This window comes from Heptranchias perlo, chromosome 22 (assembly GCF_035084215.1).
Source record: "Heptranchias perlo isolate sHepPer1 chromosome 22, sHepPer1.hap1, whole genome shotgun sequence".
In the NCBI taxonomy this organism is placed as follows: Eukaryota; Metazoa; Chordata; class Chondrichthyes; order Hexanchiformes; family Hexanchidae; genus Heptranchias; species Heptranchias perlo.
This window is the reverse complement of record NC_090346.1, coordinates 27,625,362-27,649,404: the sequence shown is the minus strand read 5'-3', so window position 1 is coordinate 27,649,404 and position 24,043 is coordinate 27,625,362. Positions and strand designations below refer to the sequence as shown.

Genomic DNA, 24,043 nt, shown 5'->3' with positions numbered 1-24,043 from the left:
GAATTGGATTAAGTTAAGTATGAACAGCCTTCCTTTTGTTGACATAAATATTCATTGCAATGCCGGACTAAAAACTAATTTTGTTGAAGGTAAGGGCCAGCACGTGTCAGTGCTAATATCCCAAGCATTATTTCAATTCCACTTCCATTTAATAATATTGTCACATACCACAGAGAGAGTCTGGGCGATCATTAAATCACGCAATAATCCCGTCTTATGAAAGAAATGTCTCTTGCAATATAAAATAGGAAATATACCTTATTGATAAGTCAAACTGATCTATAAAACAGTGCAACCAAGATGCCATATAGTTTTTGAATTCCCAATAACCTTTAAAACACAATTCCGTTACTGTCAAAAGTCCCCATAAGAGCTGCTATGGATTTTTCAATGTTTCTCTTATTCCCTACACTACAGCACTTAACTCTAAGCCATATCATGATAAGTTACTTTGCCTACTGTTCTGCTATGAGAGTGCTGAGTCCCTTTGTAAGCTGGGGATGGATGGCAAATCCCCTGCCCTGTGGTCAACCTCAAGAAGTGAAGGCATGAATGTTAAGCAGCGGGCAGATCAATACCAGCGAATATAGCTCAACTACACCATTTATTCAGCCATGAGAGATGTCAATACATAGATTAGGGTGATCCATCTTTTTGATTTCCTACTGTCTTCCATTGACTACATGAGGGGTTTTGCCTGTATTAAAAGTGTTTGCCTTCTCAACCATAAAAATTCCAATTATTACTCTAAGTGCACTGGCGTTAAGTTTCTTGTTGGAAGCGGCCTTGCATTACCTGAACAACTCCAGTGAAGTATTGGGCTGTCGGCAGAATCGTGGAAAATCCGTAGGGATGCAGCAGCACTCCTTGCGATGACAGCATTGTATCACGGCCTTTTTCTGGCACTCACACTAGATACATCAAGTGAAGGTTAACACAAGTGAGGAAAAAAAAACATATGTTTGTGCCCTGGGTCCTCCCAAACCACAGAGCCAGATCAGAGTTAGTTACTACAGGCCTATGAGTTAGAGAAGTAAGCAGAAAATCTTTGAGTCAGCAAGTACTAATGTTAAAAATTCCTTGAAGAGTCCCAGATAGAGACAAACAGCAGCTGCAAAGCCAGGAGTACCAAAAAGGAAGATGGTATTTCTGGACTGGTTCAATCACATGATCAGCTGACTGCTCTATACTGATTTTTTAAATAGATACTAAGCAAGTGACCTGAACTCCAGGCACTCAGCTTCCAAGTCCCTTGCTACCTTATAGACATCCATGAAAGAAAATGTATTCAGAAAGGGTAAATCACACACAACTCTGAAAAGTAACAATTTGCCCTATAACACCTGAAGAAAGAGAACATGACATTTGATCCCAGTAATAGGATGTTGCTGTTTAATTACTTACCTAGATAACTAATTACAGACAAGATTTGATGTGATTGCCAATTATTTAACATTACATTTCAACCGTCTTTAAAGGTTGGTTGTAATTGATTTTTGCGTATCACTGCATTTTGATCACATGCCACACAAATGCCCCCAGCGACTGTTTGCTGCCCCCTTGTACTGACAGCACTTCTAACTTTAGATTTGTTACTTGGACTGTTCTCTCTGCTATCTCTGGAGGATCCTGCACATGTCAAATATCAGGTGACAAAGCACTTATTTTCATTCATTTTTCTAAATTCAGTCCTCTTGGGAGGTATGTCAATTGTTTTTACTTGACAATTTTTACTTTGGTTTACTTTATTGATTGCCAGAGTACTTAATGCTTCTTGATGGCATTTGTTTTTGGGGTAAAATTTGTACCAATTATCCAAAGCTAAAATTAACCAGTTTAGAATTGAACTAATTAAGTAAAAAGATCTGAACTACTGTCCTTACAGCTTACTGAAGTGCGAAACAGGCCGATATTTCTATGCTTTGTTATAATAACTATAAGAAGACAGAAAAAGATTCAGCAACAGGAGAATGGTGAATGCTATTTGTGAACATTTCTTGATCCTTTGATTAAACAATATTCATTTACTCAAATTACAGAAACACCTTCATGGAGAAATTTTGGCTGAACTTGCCTTCATTGATACAAAGAACAATTTCAGAGTTTTTCAGAGCATTCTCTTCTGATTCAATTGTCAGCAGAAAGAACCCATGAAACAACATAGTAAGGATCATTCAGAATTAATTTGGAGCTAAGGGAAGGAATGGGCTGTGTCCTGGGTAATCAGGAAATAAGGGTGCATTACCATTTTACAGAATTGCTATTGCTGCAGGATAATTAATAAAAATGAGCAGACCAGGATGGAAGCTGTTACATTTCACAGCATTCTGTTTTGGAGACATGAGTATCATTTCCAACGATTTCTCAGGCGTTTTTGTTCTTTTTTGAGGGTCATCATTATATGGTACAGAGTCATCAATCAAAGAATTGGGTGAATATTGCAAGCGGAGTAAGTGTAGAATCCACCAACCAGGAATCACATGCGTCGAGCATGTACAGTGAACTTCATTTGAAAAAAATCCATAAATATACTTGTTTACATTGGAGTATCTGAATGTTAAATATTTTAATTCGATGGTAGCATTCTCCTGCATTGCATTTTTAACCAAATTGTCATTCGTAATCAATATTTTACACTGTGATGAATTGCTTCAAGAATATGGCCCAGCCTTTTTTTAATATCTATATGGAACTCCTTCAGATTACTTAAAAATAAGTAAGGCACAAACCATAAGTCTATATTCATTAAGTAGAACTTTTGATTTCAGAATTTTCAACCTTAAAATGATCATAACACATTCCTTCTATACAATAAAATGGCATTAAACATCCTCCAAGATGGTTGCATTCTCTTTTTTATCCATCCCAAACAGACAACCTTACTAAGACACTTGCTAAATATAACAGAGTGAAAATGTACCAGAACTAAAACCTACAAAATAATGGTCTTCTGTCTTTTACTCCTTACACATTTAAGTAAAGCATTTTTTTAAAAAATCCATTATTTAAATACACGTAGAGCTGCATATAGATTCGTCAACATATAAAGAGGAATTTATTTGAAAATGTTAGAGGCAACCAAGTGTAGGACCCTAAGAAAGACACCATTAATTAATAAATTTGAAAAGTTTTCATTTAACAATGTGTAAAATATACTGAACTATTTTAATTAGCATTTATAACTATACCCAAACATTTAAAAATGCCAGGGAATTTAGCAAAAGTTTTTATTTGAATTGAAGTACAGTTATGGTGTGAGATTAACTCTTTAAAATCTATGCCATAATTTTTATCCAGTCACATGATAAATTCAACGCTAAAAGGTAAAGAAAATGTATTCTCTTCAATTTAATTTTGTCATCTTAAATGCTCTAAACTAATCCCAGTATTAATACACCTTTTCACATTCAACACACAATTAAAATTCAATGATATCATTATTTTAGGATGACTGTGTTTTAATTCCACATTTAGAAAATTTACTTGCTGATCTAGGATTAAATCTGTAACTTATGATAACAAAATAATTTCCACTTGACGATCAGATGACGCTCCCTAGTTTTAATCTTCTTTGCCATTGTTAATGGTTATTAATATCTATATAGGTCATTAAGACAATGAAGTTAGTGAGAATTTCTATAACATCAAGTATTAATGTGTGGAAATTGTTTTAGAATTCATATGCACTGAATGTCTGTTATTTCTAACCCACCTTTTCTAATTCATACTTCACAACAGAGCCCCAGCTAGTGTCCAGTTATGTTATAGGTAATTAGGTTTTTTTCCTTGAATGCTTTTATCCTTTGGGATAATGTGAAGGGAAATGTTGACTTTAGTAGCTGATCTCAGATAAAAAACATGCTTAAATTATCTGAATACAGCCAGAGGCTTCTCCAGTAATAAGTGGCCAGCAACTATGACATGGTCCAATACCCAATTTATAGTACATTCATCTGTTATTTTACTGCCTATTATCAGGCATTTGAAATAGTCTTCTATTAGCCACTTTCAATGTGGACCACACACAGTTCTCAAAAGTGACAAAATTTGGGATCCAGAAATAAAATTATAATCAATTAATCAAACTTGGGGGGGGGGTTGGGTAGGAGAAAGGGACGGTTGGGATAAAATAAATAAAATTAGTTACTTATCAATTTATATAATTTTGAAGTTAATTTTGCTTTTCAAATAATAGATGCATTCATTTCATTAGCCATTGGAACCATCTCTGTATCCAAGTACAGAAAGCAACTCCCAAGAATATATTTATAATAATGAAAAGTGAAATACTATTGCCCCGATTTTAACTCACCCTACCAAGCAGAAACTGGACAGGGGGCAGTTAAAATGAGGGGAACCATTTACCCCCTCCGATCCTGCTGCCTTCTTGACAGATCTGAATATTAACCTGCTCTTTAGAGCAGGCGAACAGGACACCCGTCCCAAACAGGCAGAGTCCTCTTTAAATATGCAAATCAGGACCCAATCTGCTATTTTAGTCCGAGGCCTGAGCGGGGGAGCGGTAATGGCTTCCCATCATGTAACCTGTTGGGATATGCATCGTGGGCCAGAAGAGGCCCAGCAAGGTAAATTTAAATCATTTTTTATAGGTTTCCTTGTGGATCAGGAGGAGCAGGAATGATCATCTGGGCCTCACAAGGAAGCCTTGGGCCTTCCCTTACCCTGGGCTTCCCCCCTCCATCAATTGCCTTCACCCCCCCGACCCTCACCCCCATTCTTACCACTTACCTGACAACTGGGGACCAATCCCCAGCTGCGGCCTCCCGCCTAGGTTTACTGCTCCCATCTGTCGGCAAGGTAAAGCATCTGGCCGGGTTTGGGCAGGACGCGGATGAAAGTTTTGGAATGAGGCCCGGCCGTTAAGGTCGGCTGGGCTTCCACATCCCTGGACTCCCCAGACGTGCTGCCCACTTCAGGGCTCGCACATACCGTACCCGCACCCCCCCTTCCCCCCATTTTAAAATCGTGGTCTAGTTGTTCAAGAGCCGAATCAGATCTAATCCAACTATTCAAATGTGCAAGAAATCTAAGGGGTTTCAAGCTAACCTGTTGCAAAAGAGATTAAAGAATTAAGGAAGAAACAACTAAAAAATAAATTGATTTGATAAACTGTGAGGCCCACAGTTGCGTATTAGTATATACAAGTGTTTCTCCACCAAGGCAATTTTACAGCAATCGCTTCATGAGGGTACCTGCTATGAACTGTCCTAGATTACATTATGTCTGCTTTATTGGATATTCTAGACCACGCTTCTTTCTGCAGAATAGTTTGTTTAATAGCCCATTAAATCTATACATGCACGAGGACAACAATAGACCAGCTGTCTACTGTTTTATGCTTCATAGACACAATACACACAATAAAGCTCTCCAACATCTGAACAGAAAAGGACAGATAAACAAAAGAATATTGTTAGTTTAGGACCTTTTTGTATTTCTCACCAAATAATTCTGTGTTGCCAGTAAATATTGTCCCCATTGATCAGGCACCTGCTTCTTTTACATATTTTGTATTTCTATTTACAAGCTGATGAAAGACATAGCAGTATTGTGTTTATTACTATTTGACATAATAGGCATATTCAAACTATTCCAAGTGAAAAGCAAAACAGGTCACTGTAATCTAATATGCTACTGGAAACATACTCATCATATTCTAGACGGGATCCACCTCCTGAACATAAAACAGACTATGTAGTCTTAAACGTCATGCTGAGCCCAAACTGGAATGTTCTGCTCTTTCTGCAAAATACAGAGATTTCATTTACCCCCTGCCAGAGTCCCCAAATGAAGGTTTGAGCTGTATTTAAGCATAAAATACATTGCATGAGTCAAAGTGACTACATAATTTAGCTGTTCAACTGTGGGTGATGTGTATACTTATTGCATTTGTTTGTCAACTCAATTTGTATTTATTTTTATGTATGTTTTGTTAAAGAAAAAATGTGTTCTACCATATGAGTGGCTAAGCCAGGAGTTGTTACAAGATATTCTTAGTTAGTCCTGACCGAAGTCTAACAATATCCCTGTCCATCTATGTGTGTTTCATGTACGGGTACACCAGTACATCTGGGTACCTACGTATACTTCACCTTTATTAGAATGGAACTTCAACTTTATTAAAATGGAATATGAAAAATTCAGGGAACATAATCCAGCAGCCTTATAATGAATAACATTATAATTGAAAGTGTCATAATGAGGGTGCAGTACATGTGTACATTTCTGTGTATGCATGTGTGTTTAGAAGTTTAATTTTACTAATTTAATATTATAAACTACTGCCAGTAGATGATTTTCCTTTTTTTTTTACACACATAGGCAAAAATATACCCACATGAAAGCCTCGATTTTAACCCAGTTTGCCTGCCGGAACGTATCAGACGGGGGTTGGGGGGGGGGGTGGAGGGTGTAAAAATTGCGTCCAGGAGCTCCCTGCACCTTTTGTGCACCGTTCCCGCCCCCGGCAATTTTAACTCACCAGTTTTTGGCTTCAGGTCAGGCTCTCACCCCAGGTAAAACGGGGCCTCATTAAAATCTCAAAGTGACAAGTGGTGCTCCGATCACATGATTCCCGCCTCCACTCGACTTAAACTCAAAATCAGGGAGGTTTTGCCCATTCCGGGACCCACCAGCAAACCCAGCGGGATTCATCTCTGAAAGCTCCTCAAGCAGTGAAAAAAAGGGGCTCTTAGCTGCAGTTCTCTGGATCACAGGGTCTTTTACCTTCTGGTTTGCCAGGAGGGTTTCCAGCTTCCAGATCGCTACTTCTACACTTTTGTTTCCTTACCACACTTTAATCAGCTTTCTCCACTTATTATGAGAGCCATTCTTTTTTTTTATTCGTTCATGGGATGTGGATGTCGCTGGCAAGGCCAGCATTTATTGCCCATCCCTAACTGCCCTTGAGACTGGCTTCTTTCTTCTGGGTGGAGCAAGTCTTAGAATCATAGAATCATATAGCACAGAAGGAGACCATTCGGCCTATCATGCCTGTGCCGGAGGAGGAGCAGCAACCTCAGCAACCACCACCACCAGCAACTGGGCCTCTCAGAAGATACCAGGTAAGGGATGCTGCGTGCAGGAGACCATACCCAGTACATAGGATCTACAGGCCAAGAGTCACCTTCTTGAGGAGCAGTGCAAAAAGAGGCTGATCTTCTCCAGGTAGCCTGTTGCAGATCTGTGCAACCTCCTGCAGCAGGACCTGCTGCCTGGTAGACCAGAGGGGCAATGCTATATGAGTGGCCCTCAGTTACCACAGCCATGAATTTATTTGCCACTGGATCCTTTCAGGAAGCTACAGGGGCCCTCAGCTGCATCTCCCAGTCTGCAAAACACAGCTGCATTAAGCAGAACTCTCCTTATCAGTACACTACCTTCCTTGCTGACCTCAGCAGTCAACAGGGCAGAGCTCATGATTTGGCAGCAGTGGCTGACTTCCCTCACGTGGAGGGTGTGATTGACTGTGTACACGTGGCCATCAGGGCATCGGAAGACGAGCCAGCAACATTCATTAACAGAAAACTGGATATCACACTGTCCAGCTAGTGGCCGAACACAGGAACACCATTATGTGGGTCTGTGTAAGGGACAGTCTACCACCCCTCAATATTCGAGTCTGTGAGGAATATGACAGGTTGGTTGTGTACCTCATGCAGATTTGGCTGATGACACCCCTGCACAATCCCACCATGCCCGAGCAGCACAGATATAATCAAAGCCAGGGCACAACCAGAATCCTTATAGAGCACAAGGTAGGGCTGCTGAAGCAGTGGTTCAGGTGTCTCGGCCGCTCGGGCGGCTACCTGCAATATGCCCCAGATGGAGTGTCACGCATCACTGCGTGCAGCATATTACACAATATCGCATTGTAGCAAAGCCTGCCTTTGGAGTTCGCAGAACAGCAGCAGCCATCATCAAACGAGGAAGACCAGGAGGAAGGAACGGAGGCAGCAGAGGAAGGAGGGCCAAATCAGCGCTTTGCAGCCAGAGATGTCTGGAATCAGCTATGGCTCAGTGATTCCTCTGAGTTTTTCACACCCTGCCCTGACCCAGAGCCTCTGTACATAACAGTCCTAGTTACATTCTTCCCCACTCACTTCATCCAACTTGAAGATCATTCAAACTATTCAGACTTCTATATCAATAGCATTCTGACAGAAGCTGCTTTTAAACCACACTGCTGACTAAAATGCCAAATGTAATAAAGTTGATGAATTTAATGCTAAACATAATAAAAATGCCTTCCATTCATTTCACAACCAAGTGATCGCCCCATAGTACTTTTCATAAAAGAAAGTTTACTAACTCTACTAATCCTGCAAGGTGCTCTCCGAGCTGCCTGAGCAAAGCTGGTTGAATTCTGCTGTTCCTCATGTGAGGCCCCTTGTGATGCTCTTGACTGGTGTCTTCTAGATGCTCAAATCTTTGAGGGCCCGACTGCAGACTGCTGATCATCGGCTGCTACTGGGATAGTCTGGCCCAGCTGACTTCCTGGCTCTATGGTGGGTATTAGTTTGGTGGGGGGGCGGGTGGAAAGGAACAAACATGCTTACATCCTGAGAAAGGGCAGCATGTACTGCTCCCATCACACCATTGCCACTCCATTGGGTCAGGGGCTCATCACTTCCACTGAACTGCAGGAGAGCAGATTTCAGAAGATGATCGACCCCTTCAAAGACCCTATTCATTCGATTCATCAATCTCTCCATTGTGGAGTCTGCATGGCAGCCATTTGAGCTTCCACTGAAGCTGCAAAGCATGCAAATATGGACTCCTGTTGCAAGGGCCCGGCTGCAGAGTCTCTGGAGATGGCCACAGAGTAATGATGCCATGCAAGATGACACTATAGAGGCTTGAAGCAGTCTCCTCCACACTCTCAGCCATTGTGATGAAACCCTTTGCCAGGTCTTCCAATACCTTTGCACAGCTACTTGTGTGAGGCTAGCAGTTCTATTTTCATGGCTGGGCCCTTGAAGTCCTCATCTCTGCCCTCCTTAGCAGAGCTAGGAGAGAGCCGTGCCCTCCAATGAGCTCTTTCCTGGGCTATCCCTGCCACCAGTACCTGCTGAGTAGGTGCTGAGTGTTTCATCATGTGCAGGCCCCTGGAGCTCACTATCTAGCCCATGCAGTGTGCCAATGTCTGAGCTGGTGCCTGAGAGGGGTGCAGCACCTGATGGTGCATCTTCAGGCAGATTGTTGTCCTCCGAGGTCTGTTTGTCTTGCTGTTAAGAATAAACTATTCTCAAGAGGGAAGGTAGAATAGTTCCGATGGGAGTTAGAAGCTGGGCATTAGCTGGTGACAGTCTTGGGAATAAAGGTTGAAGCTTCCAAGTTTGCTGCATATTTGCTGAGTTGTATGAAGGAATACAAGTAATATGCAGACACCCTGCTTAGGTATAGTGCCAACCTTTCCTTCCCCAATATTCATGACTCTGCCTGAGCCACTGATGTCCACGGCTTCTTGCTCTGCCTTTGTGAAGGCTATAATGTTGGGGATTCCTTCACCCATCTTGATCCTCCCCCTGACATTATGCATGGTCTTCTCCTGCAGAAAGAGAGGGTGAGAGTTAGTGAGTGGCTGTTGGGAAGATAAGTGGAGATATGTAGGACTCATGCATATACTGGATGTATTGTGAGGTGGAGAAGAAGCAAGATGGAATGAGGATGGGGAGGTGATGAATGGAAAGGGAAGTAGTTGGTAGTAAAGTCTATACTGTTACTTGTTAACATGGTTTGTCCGCTATATGTGGTGGATGGTAAAATGAGTAGCACTACTGAAATATAGGCCTGGCATTCAAAATACCCCTAAATTAGCAGTAAACAAAGTATACCAGTGGGTACGCTTGTTTAAAAAAGTCAAAGCAAAGTAACTTCTCATTTCATTATAGAGAATGTAATTGTACTGTACTTCACAGTTTGCACCACAGTCCTACTGGGCTCCAGCAAAGGATTTTGTAATCCACATCTGTGCTGTCGGCGACACTAGATTTAGGTAGTCTGAGGTGCTGCACTAGCTCATGCTGGCTCATCCGCTAGAGCTCATTCATCTTATTTGGGGGGGTCAATTTTCGTGCTGAGGCTCATCAATTTCCTGCTTCCAGGCATGATTGCTGCTGCCGTCAGTGCTGTTAGTGCAAACTGTAACTCGACACTAATGACAGGGGATTAGGTAGCCAAGGTAATTGCATTCTTAACGAGGTGCAAACGGCTGATTGAGCATCTGAATCTGCCCGAAATAGCCGGAGCATTTAATACGGTATTGACATCTATGGGATTGGCAAATGGCTAACGTTAGTTGCCCGGTATAAGTGGCTGGCCGCAATAATTACAGGCGGTATAAGTGGTGGGGATTATATGTGAGATGACAATGATGTTAGTATGTGGTGTGAAGAAAGGAAAGGAAGAGGTGAGTGTGAAACGAGAAAGAGGTTTTTTTAATATGGCCTTGTGATTGTATGGTGAATGATGTGGTGGAGGAGTAGGAGTTGTTGAGAGTGGTGGAGGATGGGGCGAGATGAGAGCTGTCGGGTGGAGAGGTGATGAGCTGCACTCACCCTTGCTGCTCTGTGAGGTCACTGAACCCCTTCTTGCATTAGAGCCAGGTTCTGAGGTGATGCTGCTGGCACTGACCCTGTCATCCACCTCTGTCCAAGCCTGCTTCATTGTGGCCTTGAGGATGCCCTGGCAAATTTTGGGAAAGAGCTGATCCCTCCTGCCCTTCACTTCCTCGACTAGGACCTCCATGAAGGTAGCAGAAAAGCGGGAGCCAATCCTGTGACTCATCAGCCTTAGAATAACAGAATCATCGAAAGGTTACAGCACAGAAGGAGGCCATTCAGCCCATCGAGTCCGTGCCGGCTGTATGCAAGAGCAATCCAGCAAGCTCCACTCCCTTTCCCTATCCTAGTAGCCCTGCAACTTTTTTCCTTTCAAGAATTTATCCAGTTCCCTTTGGAAGGCCATGATTGAGTCTGCCTCAACCACACCCTCAGGCAGTGCGTTCTAGATCCTAACCCCTTGCTGTGTAAAAAAAAATCCTCAAGTCACCTTTGGTTCTTTTGCCAATCACCTTAAATCTATGTCCTCTGGTTCTTGACCCTTCCGCCAATGGAAACAATTTCTCTCTATCTACTCTTTCTAGACCCTTCATGATTTTGAATACCTCTATCAAATCTCCTCTCAACCTTCTCTGTTCCAAGGAGAATAACCCCAACTTCTCCAGTCTATCCACATAACTAAAGTTCCTCATCCCTGGAATCATTCTAGTAAATCTATTCTGAAACCTTTCTAAGGCCTTCACATCCTTCCTAAAGTGCGGTGCCCAGAACTGGACACAATACAACTGTTGTGGCCGAACCAGTGTTTTAAAAAGGTTCATCATGACTTCCTTGCTTTTGTACCCTATGCCTCTATTTATAAAGCCCAAGATCCCATATGCTTTTTTAACCGCTTTCTCAACCTGCCCTGCCACTTTCAATGGTTTGTGTGCATGTACCCCCAGGCCTCTCTGTTCCGGTATCCCTTTTAGAATTGTGCCCTCTAGTTTATATTGCCTATCCTCATTCCTCCTACAAAATGTATCACCTTGCAATTTTTCTGCATTAAATTTTGTCTGCCACGTGTCCGCCCATTTCACCAGCCTGTGTATATCCTCTTGAAGTCTATCACTATCCTCCTCACTGTTTATTACATTTCCAAATTTTGTGTAATCTGCAAATTTGGAAATTGTGCCCTGTGCACCCAAGTCCAAGTCATTAATATATATCAAGAAAAGCAGTGCTCCTAGTACCGACCCCTGGGGAACACCACTGTACACTTCCCTCCAGTCCGAAAAACAACCTTTCACCATTACTCTCTGTTTCCTGTTACTTAGCCAATTCTGTATCCATGCTGCAGGGAATAAAAGGGGCAGCACCCTTTTATTCCCTGGGCTTCAATTTGATGACAAGTCTATTATGCAGCACTTCATCAAAAGCCTTTTATACACCAGATACACATCAACTGCATTGCCCTCATCTACCCTCTCTGTTACCTCATCCAAAAACTCTATCAGGTTGGTTAAACATGATTTGCCTTTAACAAATCCACGCTAGCTTTCCCTAATCAACCCACACTTGTCCAAGTGACTGCTAATTCTGACCCGGATTATCGTTTCTAAAAGTTTCCCGAACACCGAGGTTAAACTGACTGGTCTGTAGTTGCTGGGTTTATCCTTACACCCTTTTTTGAACAAGGATGTAACATTTGCAATTACCCCGTCCTCTGGCACCACTCCCGCATCTAAGGATGTTTGGAATATTATGGCCAGTACCTCTGCAATTTCTACCCTTACTTCCCTCAGCAACCTAGGATGGGTGACTTATCTACTTTAAGTACAGCTAGCCATTCTAGTACCTCCTCTTTATCAATTTTTAGCCCATCCAGTATCTCACTTAAGTCTTCCTTCACCGAGACTCTGGCAGCATCTTCTTCCTTGGAAAGGACAGATGCAAAGTACTCATTTAGTACCTCATCCATGCCCTCTGCCTCCATGAGTAGATCTCCTTTTTGGTCCCTCAATGGCCCCACCCCTCCTCTTACTACCAGTTTATGTTTACATGTCTATAGAAGACTTTTGGATTCCCTTTTATGTTGTCTGCTAATCTATTCTCATGCTCTCTTTTTGCCCCTCCGATTTCCTTTTTCACTTCCCCTCTGAACTTTGTATATTCTGCCTGGTTCTCACTTGTATTATCAACCTGACATCTGTCATACACTCCTTTTTTCTGCTTCATCTTACTCTCTATCTCTTTTGTCATCCAGGAAGCTCTGGCTTTAGTTGCCCTACCTTTCCCCCTCATAGGAATGTACCTAGACTGTACCCGAACTATCTCCTCCTTAAAGGCTGCCCATTGTTCAATTATAGTTTTGCCTGCCAGTCTTTGATTACAATTTACCCGGGCCAGATCCATTCTCATCCCACTGAAATTGATCCTCCTCCAATTGAGTTTTTTTCCATAGCTATTCTAAACCTTATGATACTATGATCGCTGTTCCCTAATGGTTGCCCCACTGACACTTGTTCCACTTGGTCCGCCTCATTCCCCAGAACCAAATCCAGCATGCTTCCTTCCTCGTTGGGCTGGAAACGTACTGGTAAAGAAAGTTATCCTGAACACATTTCAAAAATTCCTCCCCCTCTTTGCCCCTTATATTATTACTATCCTCGTCTATATTAGGATAATTGAAGTCCCCTGTTATCACTACTCTATGGCTTTTGCACCTCTCTGTAATTTCCCTGCAAATTTGCTCCTCTATATCCTTCCCACTAGTTGGTGGCCTATAGAATACACCCAGCATTGTAATGGCACCTCTACTGTTTCTTAACTCTAACCAAATAGATTCCGTGTCCTTGCCCCCTCCAGGACCTTTCTCTCCAGCACTGTAATATTCTCCTTAATCAATACCGCCAACCCCCCACCCCTTTCTTTCCTTCCCTATCTTTCCTGAACATCTTGTATCCAGGAATATTTAGTATCCAATCCTGCCCTTTTTTGAGCCAGGTCTCCGTTTTCGCCACAATATCGTATTCCCATATGGCTACTTGCACATGCAGCTCACAACCTTGTTTATCACGCTTCATGCGTTTACACACATGCACTGTAAACCTATCTTAGACTTGTACTCTCTCTTGTTCTGATCCCACCTAATACTGTACTCTTTCTTATTCTAGTGCTATCTTTCTCTCCCAATCCTTTGTGCACCTTGTTTCTCCATTCCAATGGTATATCCTGGTGCCCAACCCCCAGCCAAATTAGTTTAAACCCCCTCCCACAGCACTAACAAACCTCCCCCCAAGGTCATTGGTCCCGGTTCCGTTGAGGTGCAACCTGTCCAGCCTGTACAGGTTTCACCTCCCCCAGAACTGGTCCCAATGCCCCAGGAATCTAAAGCCCTCCCTCCTGCACCATCTCTCCAGCCACGCATTCATCTGCTCTATCCTCCCATTTCTATAATTACCAGCTCGTGGAGCCGGGAGTAATCCAGAGATTACTACCTTTGAGGTCTTGCTTATTAATCTCTTTCCTAACTCCTTAAAATCTGCCTGCAGAACCTCATCTCTCTTTCTACCTGTGTCGTTGTGCCGATTTGGACCACGACCCCTGGCTGTTCACCCTCCCCCTCCAGAATGTTCTGCAGCTGCTCAGTGACTTCCATGACCCTGGCACCAGGGAGGCACATACCATCCTGGAATCTTGTCTGCGGCCGCAGAAACGCCTGTCCTGCTAACTATAGAATCCCCTATCACCATTGCTCTGCTGACCTTTCTCCTCCCCGCGCCCCCCCACCCCCATACAACTGAGCCATCCATGGTGCTACGGTCTTGACACTGGCTACACTCCCCAGAGGAACCCTCTCCCCCATCAGTATTCATTTATTGAAATAAACAATGGGGTCATTTTCACCTTCACTACCTGGGTGGTAATCTGGAAGAGCAGATCAATGAAAATATATGGCTTCTACAATTGGCAGGTGGTCAGCCCCACAGATTGAAGGTGAAAATTATTCCCAAGAAACAAATCCAATACCAAAGAATATTTAAGTATTTGGATTGAGATCCAAATCATGAATGAATTAGCAAAAAGTTTGATATTCTGAAAAACTTGCATATCGGGCTATTTTACTTCTTTTAGTAAATGTTTCTTTGTATGCACAACAGGACAATCTGTCTGTTGAAAATGTGCTGTACATTTGGTGGGTGTGGACATTGGACCATTTGAAAATATTTTCATCTGACTTTGAAATATTCATGTTCTCTATATCCATGGTGTATTCCCCATTGCGGTTTAGTGACTGTCAGATTTCCTGGACGTCCACGCATTTGAATTCCTGGATGGCTTGCACTGATCAGCATACAATTCCCTGGCAGTGTAGAGATAGTCTGCAGTCACTTCCCTCACAGCATTCTGGCAGACCATAGCCTAGAAATCAGTCTGGACACGTCTTCAGGCACAGACCCGGAGTGCGCGACTCAAGAAGCCCAAAGATCGATGGAAGTTGTTTCTCGTGCCTCATAAACATAATCAGCGTTCCACAAAGACATTAATGTCAGTCTACCTGCCTCACTGGCAGTGGCTCTCAGGTAAGCCCAGGGAGGGGGGATTGGAGACGACAACGGGGAGGGGGAGCAATTGCGACTACTGTGGCATTGAAGGAGCACCCCCACTCCTCCTGGCTCCAAAGGATGGGATTTTTAACAACATTTTTTTAAAAATTATTCTTCGTTGGCGACTGTTCACCACCAATATCGCCATTGCAGCGAATTCTGGGCCATTGTTTCAGAACTCTGACAGCATGGAGCTGTTCACACTGGCAGATGGGGGTGAGCTTTCAGAAAATGTCTTCAGTGTTGTCAAGATCAAGATTTTAACTAATTAGTTGCTGCAATACTGAACACAAACCTTTATCACATTTAATGACAACTTTTTTTCAGCATAGCTCACAATGTTGCTCTTATTTTGGTCAATGTTGCACCTAATTATTTGAATCAGGGTCTAAGAATGTTCATTTTATTGCTATTTTTCTTTTGGCATCGAGTGACCAGTGGCATTGTATATATGTTTTGGCTTGAAAATTTCTGAATTGAGGATATATATAAAATAATAATTTTAGGAGCCAAATGATTCTATGCAAATTTGTTATCTTTGAGGATAGTCACTACATCATCAATATTTTCAAAAAGCAACTCAGCCTGAGTATATTTATGAAAAATGTGAGGAAGGAGGGAATATACACATTGGGGATAAGAATTTAGATTTTGGATTCTGCCACGTAGCCATCTGCAGCCTGAAAACAACTTACCAAAACATGTGCAGGAAGCACTTGCATTAAAGTGCTTGGGAAAGAAGAATCCTGAATAGAGCAGACCTGATGCCGACCCCACTCACTGCTGACTAATTTCTTCATGGGATCCTTCAACAGCTGTTTGCCCCTCATTTACATAGTTAAGGGGCCTAGTGTCTGCCCGGGACGCCTAAAAAAGGGCCTCATGAACTTAACATTGCGCCCAATGCCTGTGCAGATTGGGCACAGGCCATCCCATTGTTAAATTGGTATGCTTTGTGTCCATTTTATGCCCGAAAAATAGGCGTAAACCATATCAATTTCCACCTGACAGTTTAATGGTGGTCTGCAGCAACTTTTCCTGACAGTACGTTGGCATACCATGGGCTACATTTCTGTTTTCACTGCAACAGGCAATAATCTAGCAGAACGGGTTGCCTGCCCGATGTAGAGCCTGCCCAATTTTCATTCCATTGATCCGTTCCACAGGTTTCCTCCCAGGTGGTGAAGATAAAAAGTTTGCTCCCTTGTGTCAAAAATCCTATTAGTTGAGTCGTGGTCTGCACCCATTCTTTAGTTTCTCAATGGCGGTCCGCCTTTATTCCCTTGACAGCCTAAGGCAATCTGCATTCTTTCCCCTGGTCGTCTGATGCTGGTCTGCGTCTAATTCCCTGGCGGTCAAGTGGTGGAATTGACAGGCCAGTATGCACCCTCTTTCCCAAGCACTTTAATGCAAGTGCTTCCTGCACATGTTTTGGTAAGTTGTTTTCAGGCTGCAGATGGCTACGTGGCAGAATCTAAAATCTAAATTCTTATCCCCAATGTGTATATTCCCTCCTTCCTCACATTTTTCATAAATATACTCAGGCTGAGTTGCTTTTTGAAAATATTGATGATGTAGTGACTATCCTCAAAGATAACAAATTTGCATAGAATCATTTGGCTCCTAAAATTATTATTTTATATATATCCTCAATTCAGAAATTTTCAAGCCAAAACATATATACAATGCCACTGGTCACTCGATGCCAAAAGAAAAATAGCAATAAAATGAACATTCTTAGACCCTGATTCAAATAATTAGGTGCAACATTGACCAAAATAAGAGCAACATTGTGAGCTATGCTGAAAAAAAGTTGTCATTAAATGTGATAAAGGTTTGTGTTCAGTATTGCAGCAACTAATTAGTTAAAATCTTGATCTTGACAACACTGAAGACATTTTCTGAAAGCTCACCCCCATCTGCCAGTGTGAACAGCTCCATGCTGTCAGAGTTCTGAAACAATGGCCCAGAATTCGCTGCAATGGCGATATTGGTGGTGAACGCCATAAGTTAAGACTATTGTGCTCCTCAATCCTCCAGTGGCGAATTAATGCCATCATTTGCTGGAAAAATAATTACGCCACAGTGAGCATACCGGTGGATCGGGAGCAGCACGGCCAATGTCTGATACACATCCAAGGTACCAGGACCGACACACAGCGCAACAACAGGTTATTTAACGAGGACATGTTTAGGAGCAACTGCTCCGAGCTGATAACATGGGGATGGGTCGCAGTGTGTGTGGGCAGAACGTCCAGGTCGGGTTTAATTTAATTGATGAGTCTGTACTGAAATGGTATAAATCGGCGTAAAGAAAGGACTCGTATGCATAGGGCTCTCCCTCGAACTGCGTGCGATCCCGAGCCATATTTCATTGCCGGTTGGTTATAATCCATGCTTAGTGCATGAGCTCAATAACTATTAATATAAAAATATCAGTCGGGGGAAATCAGAACATGCCTGGCTGTCAAAACACTTATTTTATTACTTAATTGAGGTTTAAGATTTCAATGAAATTCCTAGATCAAGTCCTACCCTCAAACAACCTGCTATGCGATTGAATATTTTACTGATTCTGAGCCTTTCAGCGCCATCCTGCAATGGTCTAAGTGGCTGAGCTGAACACAAGTGGCGTGAATTCAGCAAACTCGAACTCGTCACTGATTTAATTGACGGGCGGAGCTATGATAATTAGTTGTTCAACTTTTTTTTTGCCGAGGGGTCTCTGTGGAGCAGCGCAAACGTCCCAGCAAATGATGGTGCGGTGTATGCAATGGCATAAGTCGTTCTACGCCATAATTTCCTGGAATTTCTGCACATTATATTGGCATAGATGCGCCATTACTATGGCATAAGTTTTCAGAAAATTCAGGCGCACTGACTCATGGCACAAGGTTTTGAAGCTAAGCTTACACAGCACATTAAATCAGTAAAGAGTTAAATTTGTAGTGCGCCTTCTGGAAGTGCTGTACTTTACAAACAAAAAATAAGTAGCTATAAGTATCAAATTTGCATTTGGATATTTTGCATTCTCCATTGCCGCACTATGATTGTTGTCTGGTATCCTCCGGTGTATTATTATACTGTGACAGTCAAAAAATATTTGTAAAGCCCTCATAAAGCTGCGTGGAAGAAAAAAAAAATCTTGCAGACCAGGTGCTTTGTTAGTTCTAAAATACAAGAAGCATAATAATAATTATGAATAAAATGCTTAAGATTTAATGGCATCGGAAGTTAGCGAGAAATCTCATTAATTATTCAAACATTTCAAAAGAATGCGCAATGCCCCTGTGTAATCATAAAATCTTCTGTCCACTAAGTGCATTAAAGCAAATTTTTTAAATGAATTAAGAAATTCCATTAAACAATTCAGATGCTGTTATTTCTCTTGCATGCAAACCATCAACTTTTGTTTCCCTTACTATTTAAGCTCATTGCAATTACACTATCCAAATGCAAATTCTCTATTTTTATATCAATGAAACACTGATTTTTTTTCCAGGAGAAAGTGTAGAGCTATCATCATTAAATATTTATGTTGACGTCCAGTTGCAGGGAAGCAAATATAAATCTTCATTTTTACGTGCTAACATCTGCTCAAAGCACTATATTTTACTGTCTCTTCATTTTGGAAAAAAACTACTATCTGGTATGATCTGCATCTCTTTATGCTAATGAAACATTACTCTGCCTATTTCCATAAACAATACAATAAAGTACAAAAAGTGAAGGGGAAACAAATGGATGGCCAGCATTGCTTTAAGTTGAGCCAATCAACCTTAAAACATTCAAAATAGATCTCATCCACCAGTTCAATTATCATTCATAGAAACACAATGAAAATATTCCAGTAACTAGATGAAGCAGATTAAAAAAACCTCTAACAAATCGCAGAAAGGTTGTAAACTGCTAAATTCTACTGATTTATGATGACAACATCACTGTATTAAGCAAAACTGCTCTGCACACGGGGACCCTTTCAAAACTCCTTTATTAGCAGAACTGGGCTCTGCCAGTGAACAAAAGCAATGGTGCAACGAGCATAAATCATTAATACTGTACTGCACGATAGCTGAATTTGCTGCGTTAGCTTTAAAGCTTCCTGCACTACAGGGATTTCTAGAATGGAATTGGCTGCTATGAAAAGTACTTCATCATTCATTGCACTTGACGCTTCCTGAGACTCTGTGCTCTATTTTTTTTAAAATTCTTGCTTTTGCTTTGGCAGCACAAATTAATTCCACGAATCTTTAAAGAAAGTCATTAGTTGATGCATTTGGTGTCGAATATCTGATGGGTGAATTTGCTCACAGCAACTATATTTTATTTTAGGTTTGTTTTATTCCACACTAAACCAGTAATTTATGGTTCTTATTTTACTGCATACATCCTCTGACATCTTTCATGAATCTTGTAGATTTGAAAAATACTTAGCTCTTTAAATTCTGAAGCTCTTTGTAACCTAGCAACACATTTTATGTCCTATTATGTTAACTGTATATTACAAAAATACTGTGGAAAAATGATAGGATAAAACATTCTGCATTAAACAAAATATTTTTATGCTTAGCGACTGGTGCTTGATTGATAATGTAAAACACAGAGTGTATTGTGGCTATTCAGGTGCATGTTTGGTACCTCCCAGTTTTGCATTTAGAGATTTACCAAAGTCCAAAACATTACATTTATAAAATTTACTGAAACAACGTAGCATTTACCCATGGTGTACACAGTTCTTCCATAAAGCTAAGCTACTGAATTATATTAACTGCTATAAGAACATCTACCTCAGCAGACAAGGATGCGCAATGATTACCATTTTGACACAGGTATTACAAAATACAATATCTATGGAAAAGACAAATGTCAGCACTTACAAGTAGACCAAATAATTTTATAGCAAAAATTCCATGCCAAAAAACTCACAATTCCAGAGTAAAGTAAGGGGGAACCAACAAATCTTCTCGTTTTAGACACACAAGGATAAAGATTTCTACTTCTCTATACAGCAAATTAACCCAGCTAGTACTTAAGCAGCCATCCTGCATAATAAAGATTATGAGAATGAGCCTAAAATGCATGCAGAAGTCACTCCGCATTAGATGATAATGACATTCTGAACTGAAATAAATGAAGCCCCCGCAGTGCCTCTCCGTCAGTTTTTTAAAAAGTAAATAACTTCCCTTCTGACATGAGAAGACTGATTTTTTTTCTCTGCTCCTGCCACATAACATTAATTGAGCTACACAGCCATCTTCTGACCAGCAGCATAGTATTCAGACAAGAGTGAACAGTGGCTTGGTAAACCACAGCTAGCACAAGTGCCACCAGCAATCAGCCAAAGTTTTAAAGGCATGGCAATAAAAACAGCAAATGCTGGACATACACAGCAGGTTCATCAGAATCTGTAACAAGATTAATGTTTCAGCTGTTGAACCCTTTGTCAGAACGAGCGTGTCCTGAAGAATGGTCTACACCCAAAACATTGACCTGTCTTTTCGTGCTACACATGTGAATTTTCTCTTTTATTTCAGGTTTCCAACATTTGCTGTTTCTTTCTTTTTATTTATAAACGTACAGCACATACAATGCATCCTGATCTGTTACAGATACAGTAACTTGATATTCTTTTTCTATTTGCCTATTTTCTTCCCTGGGTTTTTAAAAGTCACTTTTCGGTTTATTAGGTCTTCCCCATCTCTCTATTCCCAAGCTGAGAAGATGAGCAGAAAACTTGCATCAATGATGTCTGCCATCGGTGCTCTTGAACCAACCCACAGGAGTTGCATGAAAGTGACCCAGGTTGATTCATCTTCCAAATTTCTCTGCTCTTTGTGTGGAAGCACCTCCCCCAAGCAGCTTGGCTAAGACCAACAACTTAACGTGTAGGGAATTGTCCAGGCAAGCTTGCACTTCCCAATGCAACATCCTAATGGGTAGATTCATTTCAGTTCCTTTCCCCAAACTATTAGTCTTAGGCACCAATTGTGATTGCAGTAAAGCCCTAATTCTAGCTACTGTGAAGCTGTCTTTCATTTCACTTACAGAGGAAATATTTCCCATACTATGTAGAGAAAATGGAGAGTTCTTGTCACGAGTGACAGAAAGAAATTACTGTATGAATCCAAGGATACAAATTGCTGCAAAGGAAAACTTATCCAGTAAAGGATGGATGATAAGGAAGCAAAGAACATTTTACCTTAGGTAAACATTAGTAGAACTGATTTTATGTTCATCATTAGCATTCATGCTGGTCTATCACTAAAATCAAACTTTTACAGAATGGTGTTTTAATTTTGTGATATATATTCTGTATCATGGAGATCAGAGACACTATTTAAATGTTATTGCATTTTTGGTGGCTTTTGATACATCTTCACACATATGTTCTGTTATATTGTTGGAAAGGAATGGATGTCAACAGTCTCAATAAAAGGGAAATCATCCATAACAGGTTTTTTTGTGAAACAAAATGCTCACAAGAGGACCCTTCTACTATCATTGGCACCTGCCAAAACAGCCAGAATTACACCACTGAAAATACAACCTAAATTTCACTTTTTGAGAAACATATTTGTGATGGCTAGAAACTTTTGAGATGGCTTCTGAGCTGCAAACAAACATATCTGCTTCACTCTATGCAACTTCAATTTTGTGAGTTTTCTTGCAAACTTAATCCATATATATATATATTATATATCGCCACATTGTCTAACAGCTATAAATGGGGACATTCTAGGGATGAAATTGGTCATTGCCGATAGCGCAAAACGGGCTGAAAGCGAATTGGCAGCCTGATTTACACTGAGCCCGATTGTCGTTTCCATTGATTCGCGATCACCCCCTCTGTATTCTTAGACCCAGACATTACATGCTGAAATCAATTCGCAGTTGAACTGCTATTGGTAAGAGAAGTTTGACAGTTGCTTATAAATTTCTATCTCCACGTCAGAAGAAAACAGCAAGAAGTGATTACCTTCTCTTCTTTTATACTTTCAAGTGTGATGTCAGAAGTGTAATGGACTCAAAAATATTCATACATTATGGTTCTAACATTCCTCGGAGTTTCTGGCAGGAGACCACTGGAACCCCTGTGGAAATGGCGGAGACCTGGCTACACCAGGTCACTGTCATTTCCGGGATTTTCAGAAGAGCCTTATCACAGGGAGAACTTCTGTCCACCCCTTACAAGGCAGGCTACGGTGAGGACTCTCAAAGTCAGAATTCCTGATCCTGGCCATAGAAGGGGACCCAGCAGTTCAGCGATGGCCTGTAAACTCAGTGAGCTGAGGTGTACCAGCCTCCACAAGGCTGCATGTAGGCACCACCTGCCCAGGTAAGCAGCCTGGACCCTTGAAGAGGAACATCCTTTTTTTTAAAAAAAAATCTGGGCGGCCCCCTTGTTTGGGGGCAGAATGGAACAAGGGCCTGGACAACATCCCACCAACATCCCCCAACCCCTCCCCAAAAAAATGGGCAGCCAAGCAGTTGGCATGGTTTCCAGGCAAAGTGGACAGGCCTAAAGTGGCTCTTATGTCAACTGCCCCATGCAAAAGAGATGCACTCCCACTGATCCTAGTGGGATGAATGTTGGAGGGCAGCAGTGCACGCGATGCCAGACCAACCACTGGGATCACAGCCCATTGAATTTCTGGGTCAGCATGGGTATAAAATTGTACTTTTTCCAAACAAATACAAATGTAAAGTACTCTGCTGTCATTTTATGATGGAGGAATGCAGGGTAACATTGCAATGCAAGAGAGAGAGAAGAAATTGACTTTGTTCGCATCGGTTTCCATGTATATTTGTGTGCGGGTGTCTGAGTTTGTGATTTTGTGTGGATGTGTATATGTGAGGGAGTATTCTTAAAGCACAAATGAAAGCAGAATTTTTTTTTACATATATTGCTTCTGTTCATTTTAACAAAGGAAAAATATTTCATTTACTACAGCTTTCATATTTACAATATAACATTTAGTTATTAGCAGTAAGATGAAGCAAATATAATAGCAGTGTTAAAAGAAAAAACTTTACAATTAAAAAGAATAACCACAGATGAATGTAGTAACTGTGAACACTGTAACATCAACACATAGTGCCCGGGATCAATAGAATGATAACTCAATCTTCTACTGTGCTGAGTTCTTGATCTTGGTCTTGTTACTTTGGGGGCAGTTCAGCAGTAACCCAGCCCTCTCCACTGAGAGATGGAAAAGTCATCACCTGACTGCTCTTGCACACCTCCTAGCTGCTCTGGCAGCATTGGTGGATGCCTAGGAGCAAGTCACTTCATTCTCAACCTCTTTAAGTGCATATCCTTGTGAGACCAGAAGGAAGAGACAAAATTAGAAGATAACATACATTTGAAAAAAACAAAAGAAAAGACCACCCATAAAATTGATATCTTGAGAGCTTTAAGTTTCCAAAATTCTCTCACATGCTCTCCTTGTTCCAGTCTCACTAACTTGCAACGTTTAAGGGCTTTTGCATGACAATCTTCAGGGCATATTCCTTTTCATAGAATCATAGAAAGGTGACAGCATGGAAGGAGGCCATTTGGCCCATCGAGTCCATGCTGGCTGTATGCAAGAGCAATCCAGCTAGTCCCACTCCCCGGCCCTATCCCCGTAGCCCTGCAATTTTTTTCCTTTCAAGTACTTATCCAGTTCCCTTCAGAAAGCCATGATTGACTCTGCTTCCACCCCCTCCTCCACCCCAACAGTGCATTCTAGATCATGACCACTCACTGCGTAAAAAAGTTTTTCCTCATGTCACTTTTGGTTCTTTTGCCAATCACCTTAAATCTACGTTCTCTGGTTCTTGACCCTTCCACTAGTGGGAACCGTTTCTCTCAATCGATTCTGTCTAGAC

At 41.4% G+C, this 24,043-nt stretch overlaps 1 protein-coding gene across 2 annotated transcripts in view; it reads right to left on the bottom strand.

The window, feature by feature from the left end:
* Nucleotides 1–999, bottom strand: part of rbfox1 (RNA binding fox-1 homolog 1) — a 431,211-nt gene extending 430,212 nt beyond the window's left edge. For both annotated transcript variants that reach the window (XM_068003706.1, XM_068003708.1), the window contains exon 1: nucleotides 796–999. In XM_068003706.1, coding sequence (XP_067859807.1) covers nucleotides 796–882 — 87 coding nt within the window. In that variant the 5' untranslated portion in view covers nucleotides 883–999. The remainder of the gene's footprint in view (nucleotides 1–795) is intronic.
* Between the last annotated feature and the right edge of the window lie 23,044 nt (nucleotides 1,000–24,043).